This window comes from Eurytemora carolleeae, unplaced genomic scaffold (genome assembly GCF_000591075.1).
Source record: "Eurytemora carolleeae unplaced genomic scaffold, Eaff_2.0 scaffold1254, whole genome shotgun sequence".
NCBI lineage: Eukaryota > Metazoa > Arthropoda > Copepoda > Calanoida > Temoridae > Eurytemora > Eurytemora carolleeae.
Window position 1 is genome coordinate 38843 of NW_019397141.1, and position 12326 is coordinate 51168.

The following is a 12326-nucleotide window of genomic DNA, read 5'->3' on the forward strand; positions in this document are numbered from 1 at the left end:
GTTGTAGATTTACAGTAGAGACGATGTAATTTCAAGTGACCCTGTCTACATGCATGATTCACAAGGATACCATAAACTTTGTCGGAGCAAAAATTATAAAGATATCCCAATTTTTTATCTAAAAATTGATATTATTAAACTACGGTTCTCTGGAAAAGTAACTTGCGGATTATCGAAGTTGAGACAAGACATAAAAAGTACAGAATTTATGTAGTTTCGAGATAGAAAAAGGCGTAATCTTTTATCATTGTTACTCAGATAAATGTAACAAGGGAATTAAATAGAATTACTAGTGTCCACTAGAAATTACATGTACAGTCCCTTTTCCTTCGTCTTTATCCAAAACTACTCTTGAGTTTATGTTCCACCAAAAATATTCTGACTAATCGCCAGATCATCCTCATAAATCAAAACTAGAGAAGGAACTATAGAGCTAAATATGTTTTCAACCAAACTACAAAGACAAAGTTTAGGATGACACAAATACGTGTAAACACCCCCCCCCCCCCCCCCCCCCAACCTAACCTATCCAATATGCAATAAGGAAGCTAGGTATAGTTCTGGGTATTGTATATGTTCTGCACTCTAGGGTGCCAAATCCTCTTCACACTGCAACCATCAGGCAAAACTAGAATAAAATTGACCCACAAACAAATATCTTTTTGTAAATCTCTTTTGCTTAATTCCTAAAACTTTTAGTCCAGAAAAAAATATTCTGAGTAAAAATACCTTACTCCTATACTTTCAATCTATCCTTTAGGCATATCTTTGCTACCTTTTTAGTTTGAAATGCCTTCGGGTTGCAAAAATATAAGGATTAAAAAATAAGAGTGTGTTGGGGAAAAAACACATTTATTTTTACAAAGTAAATTAAAACGGAAAGAATTGCTGACCCTAAGAGTGCTACATTTTCTCTTTCGTTTTTTGGGACTTGCTGTATCAAGGCATATTTATTTTCAAGCAGTTCTAAACTTCTGATGAATATGCTCTCAATATGTTTTCAGACCGTTTCTGCTTGGACAGCCTGTGTATTAAAGGAACCATAAAAAAGTGAATCTAAATGCATAAGACCTTGCAAAACGAAGATCGGCTTGACCTCCATTTAACCTTTATTTGACCTCCATTTAACCTTTATTTGACCTCCGAGCACTTATGGTTGAGGTTATCATATTTACGACTCATACAACTAGGCATTTTCTTCACATGCATCAAGTTAGTACTTTTCTGTACTTTATAATCTGTACTTTTCTGTACTTTATAATCTGTACTTTTCTGTACTTTATAATATGTACTTTTCTTTACTTTATAATCTGTACTTTTCTGTACTTTTCTGTACTTTAAACGTACAGAAGTATAAAAGTGACTTGTAGATTTATGCAATAAGAGTCAAAGAAAAAAAATCTGGATATACCCTTGTTTAGAGAACGGTTTAAAGGGTTAAACAATCCCTCTAATCTTGATATACCCTTGTTTAGAAAGTGGTTTAAAGGGTTAAACACTCCCTCTAATCTGGATATACCCTTGTTTAGAGAACGGTTTAAAGGGTTAACACTCCCTCTAATCTGGATATACCCTTGTTTAGAGATCGGTTTAAGGGGTTAAACAATCCCTCTAATCTGGATATACCCTTGTTTAGAGAACGGTTTAAAGGGGTTAAACACTCCCTCTAATCTGGATATACCCTTGTTTAGAGATCGGTTTAAGGGGTTAAACAATCCCTCTAATCTGGATATACCTTTGTTTAGAAAACGGTTTAAAGGGTGAAACAATCCCTCTAATCTGGATATACCCTTGTTTAGAGATCGGTTTAAAGGGTTAAACAATCCCTCTAATCTGGATATACCTTTGTTTAGAAAACGGTTTAAGGGGTTAAACACTCCCTCTAATATGGAAATACCCTTGTTTAATTAAGGGACCGTTCACTTATTTGGGTAATTTGAGGGTAAACTAAACAGCTTTTGATAGGTATTAGTCTTACTTTTCAAAGACAACTGTGGCCGGAGAAAAAGCCGATTTTTTGTTCATTTAGAAGTCAAAAGTAAATATAAAATGTTTGACTTTAAAAAAGAAACATGAATTTCTCCGACCTTTACCTGAATAGGCTGACGTCTGCTGACCTCCAGTTGGCCTCTGCCATTATTCCGTCCTCCAAGATCGCTAAAAAAAATATAAAATTCAAGGGAAAAAAAGACATTTAAAAAGATTTGCTATTTTACATTTTATTTTTTACTAAAAATCTTATTATTCATTTATCTATAGTCAAGATTTTTTTCTCTCGATATGTTTTAATTTTCTAAATAAACTATACACTTGCTACAAACTCCATTTTCCCATTCTTTTTTTTCAACCTGATGATGTAGACTAACTATGAAATATGCTACTAAGTCAAATAATCAAATTATATGATATTATAGGTTAAGTGCAGTTCCTTTAAAAACGATGAAAACCATGATGTGTAAATCAGTTTTTAGTGTTGGTTCGACTTTTTTCTTTAAAATCCATTGTTTTCATATTTTCTTATTGTGTTTTTTTATTTTAAGTTGTTCTACCTGTTGCTCCTGAATGCGTCCCTACGTCCTGCGCTGGCGTCCTCGTCCTTCTCCCTGGTGGAGTCCCCCCTGATCCCGAAATCGTTGGCGAAGAACTGCAAGGGCACCAGCTGTATTAATATGTACTATAAGCTAACTACTTAAAAGCAAGGGGTCCACAACAGAACCCTGGAGGACACCCTTTAAAACTTTTTCTGATTTTTAACGATTAAAGAGACTGTCCACGATGATTCAAGTGACCCTCCATTTAAAGATGGGCATGCCTGATTTTCCAGAACCCTTTGTCTGATAATTAATTTCGTCATTTTCCTCAATTGAGGAAAATCATTATTAAAAATAATCAATTTTCAAAGAGAAATACAAAGATGTCTCGTTCATTCTTGATCAGTCACTTGAAATTACGTACACAGTCCCTGTACGTACAGCGTACACAGTCCCTGTATGCTGTTTTATTTTTAGAATTAAAAGCCAGGGGTTCACAACAGAACACTGTAGGACTCCCTTTTTATCCATTTGTAAACTTTCATATTTAAACCATCAATTTGTTTTCTGTTGTTTTCACAATTAAAAGAATAAATATTTACAAATACAGGTTTTTGGTTCTCAACAAAAGATGAACTTTGCTCTTCTGTATAGTTTGCTAATTGGATTGGACGTGACTTGATATATGCTTGTATATGCTTGCATCTACTTCATGTCTGTAAGCATGCCGTGTCAGTTTGTGAAGATGACGGGGTGTCTCAATGTGTGAGGTGTGTGGTATTATTAAAGGGATTTGTGGAATTGTATTTAGGGGCGGGCAAAGTTTTTGAAATTAACAAGAAATTGACAGTTTTTGACCAAAAGAAGTGGACGTTAAAATTCCAAAGTTTTTCTAAAGTTTAGGCGGATAAAATTATAAGTTACAAAAATTAATAGTCGTTGCATCTTTATGAACAAATATTTTATTTCTAAATCTTTTATTGAAACCCATCCGCGTGCCCATATCTAGGATTCTGTTTTGTATTTTGAATGAAGGTTGATCCTCTTCAGCTGAATGAAACGTGCCCCCTTCATCCCACACTTGAGCCTATACACTTGAACTGATATGAAACCTTTCAAAATATTTAATTGTTGTAGGAGGAGGAGGTAGCCATGATGTGATGCTAAATATAGGGTGTCCTGGAAAAGGGGATTATTTACAATATGTCAAAAATAAAAATATGAAGAAAGAGACGACTCTTTAACAGTTTATTTATCTTCCGTGATTTTGCTACAAATCAGTTAATAGTAAAAAATCTAAAAATTAGGTTAATGTTGAATGAAAAAAAAACCAAATAGCTGAAACATATTTATGAACTATGTACATAAAATACAATTTCTCATATATGACCAGTGCAATTCAAATTTAAAATTAGAGACATTTTTTTTTTTTTATCTAAAACATTTATCATTTTAATCGCATTTTCTCTAATAAGTAATTTTTAGATTTATGCAGCAGTGATAAGGCAGAAAAGCAAAAGAAATTATCCTTTTTCAAAATATCTTCTCATTTTTATTCAAATATATGAAGAAAAAAGAGTTTATTTGTAATTATGTCAGCAGTCCCTTTATTGTAAAATGTGTTGTTCAGAAATTTTAAAAATTCTGAAAATTCTGAAGCAAAAATATTGCTAGAAAACATCAGAATTTCTTTGATTTATAAAAGTTTAGACAAATGCATTGTTCAGTATGATGTATGACCGTGTTTTATAATTTTTCCAATTGTCAACAACAATAAAAAATGAATTTTTAAGATTCTAAAGAACTAGTTTATCATAATATAAAAGTTTACAAAACGGATAGAGGAACCCATTTATATTGTTAGATTGTTTATTATTTAATTCTATTCTATTCTAGAAAATACTTCATATCTATTGTTTAACACATTTTTAAAGCTTGGATTTAATTAATGTTATAAATGCAATATGCCAATCAAAAAAGAAAATGGTGGTGGTTTATTGATTATTATCGGGGAAAAAAAATCATTTACCCAGCATGGCCAATAAACTTAATAGATAGTCCATAACATATAAAGTATTGTTTAGTAAGGATATATGGGTACTTTATTTATCTATAATCTTCACTGTTGAATTCTAATCTAACAAATTTGAAGGGTTTGATTCAAGGTTTTAACAAACCCAAGAAGATTAAAGGGACTGTAAACCCAAGAAGATTAAAGGGACTGTAAACCAAAGAAGATTAAACGTTAAAGATTAAAAGGACTGTAAACCCAAGAAGATTAAAGGGACTGTAAACCCAAGAAGATTAAAGGGACTGTAAACCCAAGAAGGTTAAAGGGACTGTAAACCCAAGAAGGTTAAAGGGACTTTAAACCCAAGAAGATTAAAGGGACTGTAAACCAAAGAAGATTAAACGTTAAAGATTAAAGGGACTGTAAACCCAAAAGGGACTGTAAACCCAAGAAGATTAAAGGGACTGTAAACCCAAGAAGGTTAAAGGGACTGTAAACCCAAAAAGGTTAAAGGGACTGTAAACCCAAAAAGGTTAAAGGGACTGTAAACGTAATTTCAAGTAATCCTCTGTTTAAAGAATGACATGTCCGATTTACAACAGTATCTAAAATAGCTTTGCCTGATTGATGCATTTGATGATATCCATCATCTTCTTTTTGAAAGTTGATTATTTTCAATTGTGGTTTCAATTGCGCATTTCAACTTAGAAACGACATACATGAAGTTCTCAGAAACGAAGATATCTTCCACATTATTGATCAGAAAAATGTTTGTGAATCAGGCAGCATGCCTCTTTATTTATAATTTGTAAGGTCACTGGAAAACAACTACAGTTCCTTTAAAGGCAAGGATTGACAAGAGAATTTGAGTATTTGTCACAAACTCTGATTTTCTCATCTCTATATCTTTTCTTCCCAATGTAAAGGAATTAGAAAATGTTGGTTATTGGCAAAGACTCAGTTCCACAATTTATTAACCCCAGGTAAAGATATCCTGATTAAAGAACCCGTGAACCTATCCTTGAAACTTTTGTTGTTAAATTTATTGTTAATTCTAAATCTAAATGTTGAACCTGAAGCGTGTTCTTAACATTAGCTTCATGGCTGTAAAAGGTTAGTTGGGTTTTATGTAAACATTAAAGTTATTGTTTTATTGTTTAGATAATAATGTTAGCGTACTGCATCCTGTATCATGTATCATATTTATTTATGCTATACAGTGAGACACATAAAACTGTGGAAAAGAAAGCAGCTCTAAGAATTAAAGTATGATTTTAAATAGGCCAAAAAAGTAGATTTTTGTCTACTGATAAAATAACGTCAAAAACATATACGAAATTGTATAAATGTCGTTTACATATTCCAAAGTGTTTTGGGTCCCACTGTTTGGTATGCTTTACAGTGCAAACCATATCTACATTTGGATGTAGAAATAGTACAACAAGCAATATATTTGGCATAAATATGGTATAAAATGTTTACAATGTTTTCAAATTTTATACAATTACAATAAATTATTTACAATTCATTGTTGAATTATAAAAATTAGAAAAAGGGTGTATCACTGTATACAATCTGTAATGGGTATGAAGGATGTCCAAAATCGTTAAAACTTTTTTTCTTCGTTTACAATAACGAGTTGAGTTTTTGCCACAAACTTTCATCCTTTTATATTTGGAACCAAATTTCATAAACCTTAAATATTTGAAACTATGAATTATGTTAGGAAAAATAATCTAATTTTGATAATGGTTTACACTACCAGGTTGCAAATATATAAGGATTAGAAAATTTGAATTTGTGTCAAAGATTTATTTCCTTTGCAGTAAGACATCTGAAGACAATAAAAGAATGTGGTTCTGAGAAGAGTCCTAAATTCTTATAGAAACGACACCATCACATTCTACTAAATCAATTCTCAAAATCCAATCATAATATTGGCCGCTTTTTTACTTAAAGAGACTGTAAGCGTTATTTACGTGAACCTCCATACAAATATGACAATGCCCTATTCACAGCGGTACCCAGAAATTACTCTTAAAGGATTCTAAACTCAAAAGTAATAAAAATTGGACCTGGAAGGCAAACCTGTGAATCTTTTTTTAAGACACTTATTTAACCATAAATAGTGGGACACCCTGTGAAAGGGTGTATCTATGAGGTGTATACCCTAGTGGTGAATGAAAGACCTGTATAATATCATACATCAAGTAGAAGAAAGAAGTTCAATATGTCAATATAATAGAGGGTTAAACGGGAAGGGAGTAAAGAATTAGGAAGATAAAGGAGAAAGAATAAGGAAGATAAAGGGAAAAGAATAAGGAAGATAAAGGGTAAAGAATAAAGAAGATAAAGGGTAAAGAATAAGAAAGATAAAGGGGAAAGAATAAGGAAGATAAAGGGGAAATAACAAGGAAGATTAAGGGAAAAGAATAAGGAAGATAAAGGGGAAATTTCAAGGAAGATAAAGAGAAAAGAATTAGTAATATAAAGGGGAAATAATAAGGAAGATAAAGGGTAAAGAATAAGGAAGATAAAGGGTAAAGAATAAGGAAGATAAAGGGGAAAGAATAAGGAAGATAAAGGGTAAAGAATAAGGAAGATAAAGGGGGAAGAATAAGGAAGATAAAGGGTAAAGAATAAGAAAGATAAAGGGGAAAGAATTATGAAGATAAAGAGTAAACAATAAGGAAGATAAAGAATTAGGAAGATAAAGGAGAAAGAATAAGGAAGATAAAGGGAAAAGAATAAGGAAGATAAAGGGTAAAGAATAAAGAAGATAAAGGATAAAGAATAAGGAAGATAAAGGGGAAAGAATAAGGAAGATAAAGGGGAAATAACAAGGAAGATAAAGGGAAAAGAATAAGTAATATAAAGGGGAAAGAATAAGGAAGATAAAGGGTAAAGAATAGGGAAGATAAAGGGGAAGAGATGAGGAAGATAAAGGGAAAAGAATAAGTAATATAAAGGGGAAAGAATAAGGAAGATAAAGGGGAAAGAATAAGGAAGATAAAGGTTAAAGAATAAGGAAGATAAAGGGGAAATAACAAGGAATAGAAAGGGAAAAAAATAAGTAATATAAAGGGGAACTAATAAGGAAGATAAAGGGGAAAGAATAAGGAAGATAAAGGGGAAATAATAAGAAAGATAAAGGGTAAAGAATAAGGAAGATAAAGGGGAAAGAGATTATAAAATAAAATAAAGTCTTGGCTAGACCATTTAAAAAAAGTTACAGGTTAAACCGTGTTATTAAATCATTTAGAAGCTACAGATACCAACAAAGGATGAGACTTCAGGGACGACTGTACGAAATATATTATTTTTTCATACATCGATAGTTTCGTGCAACGGTGCAACTGTATACTTGTTTCATTCTATGACAAATCATTAATAATACCTGTAGAGCATATTTAACACATTTTCCTTGTGTTTTAGGTGGTCATTAAAGTCTTATTATTTGTTGTTAACCCTGTAGGTTCTGACCCTCGTATTCTGACCCTTGTATGCTATAACTTGAAAACTGAGCATTGAGCAAACTACTTGGTGAGATGGCCTTTGTATTCAATACTTTACGTTGCAAAGAAAGAGAAAAGATTTAAAGCTAAGGAATGAAGGGATGGGGGGAGATCAAGAGGGATGGGGAAGTTTCGGAAGGTATGCATTTTTATTTTTATGAGTTGAGAGCTATCAACAAAACATTTAGAGGCTCAGAAAAAAAAGATAAGAATGATAAAAGAAAGATTTGCATTTTAAGTAGAGATGTGCACACGTAGTGCGCACGAATTATACTGTTTGGTAACAAATAAAACATAAAAGAACGTTTTAACAGGGTTATCTACAAAGGATAAGACTTTAGATAGAACATCACAATTAATCTTCATACTTCATACAAATTATTCTTTTAATTAAAATATTATATTTAAAATAAGATATTTAATGAAAATGTTTGCAAATTTGCAGGGTGTAAAGTCTCTTATAATGTGGGGGGTAATCCGCAAATAAAAATTTTGAAAGTTGACAAAAATATTTTTTATGAAACTATTGTGTACTTTATCATTCTTTCTCACTCCATCGGGAATTTTATAATAAACGTGCTATAAAGTATAAATCATCGTAGTATAAAGTTAAATTAGCTGTACATTATAGCACGTGTGCTGTAAAGTTTTAATTGGTTCCCGGATTTTCTCCAAAAAATTTAGGATATTTCCAAAATAATTTTTTCTATTGAAATGAAAATAAAAAAATTGAAACCAACTGTATATTTTGACTTCTGCCTTGTTTCAAAGCTTATTTGATCTAGAAATAACCATTGAAATAAAACCAAACGTTTTATAAAATTGCCTGTAAGACTATTATTTTGGCACGACGTACGTGCTATAAAGATTTTGGACTTAAATTTTCTCTATATCTTGAAGGTTCTTGCCTTCTAGATTATATTAATAAATCTGAAAAGCCTTGAACCTTCTCAATAAAGAGAAAATTTCTGTCCAAAAACTTTCTAACGCTGCGAACCAAAATAACAGTGTTATAAATAGTTATAAAATGTTCGATTTTTCTCTCAAACTTTATTTATATAATTTTTAATTGTTTTCGAAAACATTACAAGAAGGTTTATGTACGGATGGTGGGGGGGGGAAACATAACAAAAAGGTTTATGTACGGATGGTGGGGAGGATGGGGGGGAAACATAACAAAAAGGTTTATGTACGAAAGGTGGGGGAGGAGGGGGGGTAGGGATGGTATTGTATTGAGTACTGGTTCAAATAGTGGGGAATTAATGGGGCAAGAGAGAGGGTGAGAAAGATGCAGTTCCGTGTATTGAGTTCCGGGAGTTGAGGAAGATTGCAATTTAAATATATTTGACGGAATAACCACATAAATATTCTAGGATATATCACAGAATTTACTGCAGTTTAAGGGCCCTTTCAGGAATTTAATGGAGACTTTAAAACCCCTTTCAAGGGTCCTAAAATCCCCCTCGCAACTCTGGCTGTAATTAAACCCGCATCTCAATCGTTAAACAGACATTTTGCATAATTATACTAATCCTAATTGAGCATCAGTCAAGGTTTATAGAAGCTTGATGATGTTTTTACAGTCGTCTTTGTTTAATGCTTATCAAGATGCGCAAATGCATCGGTGAAATCTTAACAAGCAATCTAAAAGTAATTTTGAGTAAACATACATTATCCTAGCAGCAGGCTATGATAAGGAATAAAAGATTTTTCAAAACAGGATTTGAACTTCAAAAATAACACAGATGTACAACAAACAGGATATAGTTGTACAACAAACATGATGATGTAGTTGTACACGGACTAAACAAGATATACAGTTGTAAACCAAACAGGATTCAGTTGTACACTTTAAAGGATACTTTAAATTGGCTATAGCTATACACTTTTAAGTTTACATGATACATTATAAAGAATGCAGTACCGTACAAGAGTACAATCCTACCTCCAACTGAGCATGGCAGTCCACTTCAAACCAGTTTGTACAAACCAGATGCTGCTGATCGAATACTGTATCATTGGGACACAGAAAATGGAAATCCTGGAACTGAAAATAAATAAAAATTATAAATATTATTTTATCTTAAAGTTAATGTTAAATTCATAAAAGAAGGTGAATTCGGTGAATAATGTATACTGCTTTTTCAACTCTTAAAACTATTATATCTAAAATTAATCCGATTGTATTTTGATAGCGAAAAAAAACGATGAAATTTTGGGTTTTCAACCATGTTTCTATTAAAAGCCCTGTCATTGGAATCGTAAAATAAGGTGTATTGCCTTTTTAAAGCAGTTAGTCACTTATTCAAACTAAATTCAACCCAAATCCATCTGTTCAAAGTTTGCTACATAGTACATATATATCCAAATTTAGACGGATAATTTTTTCTTAAACATTTTTATTTCTTCTTTTTAAGTTTTAAAACAAAAGATAAGTTTACAATGAATTTGACAAGAACTTTATCTTACAATTGATGGACACTTTTATTCATCCTAAAAAAGAACAAAGAATTTTATTCTTTGTTTTTATTCATAATCCCGGAACATATTCTTTAGTTATGTCAGGATAATTATAAACCAATCTCAGGGTTAATAACAGACAAAACTGATAAGATCAAAACAGTTAAATCTTATTCATTCCAAACATAATTTTGATTTTAAATTATTTTTAACTTGAATTTGTAAATCTTTTTAAATCCAATTAAAACTTTACTGCAGTTGAATTTTACAGAAAATGTCTTAATTGACAAACTTTAACATTAAGAATTAAAAATAGTTTGTTTATGAAAATCTCAAAATTTTTCTGTACATTTTTTTTTGAAATATGAAACTAAAAAAAACAGTTCCATGTTTGTCAAAAGACTGAAAAAATATTTTTCATGAAGAGCGATAAAAAATGAGAGAAATATAAACGCACATCTTTGTTAGAAAGAAATGCAAAGAGGTTTTCTTGCGTATCGATGCAAAGTGTCGATTTTATATCATGAAAATGTCAATTTCCTTTTTAGACTTTAATGATCAAATCCGCAAATCCCTTTAATAGTTAAACTGAAATAGATAATTATTAATTTTCAATTAGAAGAACAAGGATATTTCCATCGTTTTTAACTTCACAAAATTGTAAAAGTTACCGATGTAACATTCAAATATTTGGGGGATATATTTATTATAACAACACGGTTCCATTAAAATCACAAGAATACATAGTTTGCAACTTAGTGCAAAAGAATTGCAGATATACCCCTACGGGATACGGATCATGACGTTGTAATTTTAAATTGTATTACAAAAGATTAAATAGGAACTCTACAAGAACAATTACAAGGATTCAAAAATACAGAGTGTCCTTAAAAAACGCGGTCATTGAGTGACGATTTCACGATCGTCTTTTTAAAGGATTGTTGTCTTAGAATGCATGATGCATGATGCATGATGCATGATGTCTAAAACGAAAGTGAAAAATGAAAAAACTCCTGTATTTAAACAAATTACAGTTTTCTGTTTTCACTTTTTAACCGTTTACATAAAATATACTCCAGCAGACGTAGCTTTATCAAAACTTGAAATTAGGTATTGCAATTCTCAAAAAAGACGATCTACCAATAGTCCCTCGATTCGCACTTTTTTGGGACACCCTGTATATTAAATGCGGAAGAGGATTTATAAATTTATAAATTACCCCCTTCAGCAGTCCATTGTATTTACGAAGAGTAACAAAGCTAGGCATTTTAAATCCTTTTATTTCTTATGATTGTAATCAAATATTACTAATGGGGTCGACGTATACTTTACTTAGATCCTAAGTTTTGGAATTTCCACTTAGGTTCAGAAAGATTCAAAAATTTCGGTTAAAATAATCGTTGTTTTGTTGCTAGAAAAGTCGGATTTTTTTGGTTCGAAGATTGTAAATATATTTTTATGTATTTTGTCAAACATAAGATAAAATGTATAATCGTTTTTGAAAATTAAGAATACTTAATTCAGAAGTTTAGTGTTAGGCTTTTTAGCGAGAATGATTCATATATATATATTTATGAAGTTAATAAAGGCTCATTCTTAGAGTTGTAACAGTTACAAACTTTCGAATCAAGAAAGTAAAAAAAAAGACGACTTTCATTAAATTTTTCCAGTGTGGGAGGTCTGGTTGCTGGGATTTATGGAAGGTCAAGAATAAAGGCTCATTAGAGTTGTAACAGTTACATGTTGTAACAGTTACAAACTTTCGAATCAAGAAAGTTAAAAAAAAAGACGACTTTCATTAAATTTTTC

The 12326-nt window shown here is 31.3% G+C and overlaps 1 protein-coding gene across 3 annotated transcripts in view; it reads right to left on the reverse strand.

Annotated features, from left to right (window-relative positions):
- Positions 1-12326, reverse strand: part of LOC111712287 (uncharacterized) — a 35323-nt gene that overhangs the window by 4653 nt on the left and 18344 nt on the right. For 2 of the 3 annotated variants that reach the window (XM_023486859.1, XM_023486858.1), the window contains exons 3-5: positions 10003-10104; positions 2550-2659; positions 2094-2157 (exon numbers count right to left, since the gene is read on the reverse strand). In XM_023486859.1, the coding sequence (XP_023342627.1) occupies positions 2094-2157; positions 2550-2659; positions 10003-10104 (276 nt within the window). The remainder of the gene's footprint in view (positions 1-2093; positions 2158-2549; positions 2660-10002; positions 10105-12326) is intronic. The other variant, XM_023486860.1, reaches the window with a different exon arrangement.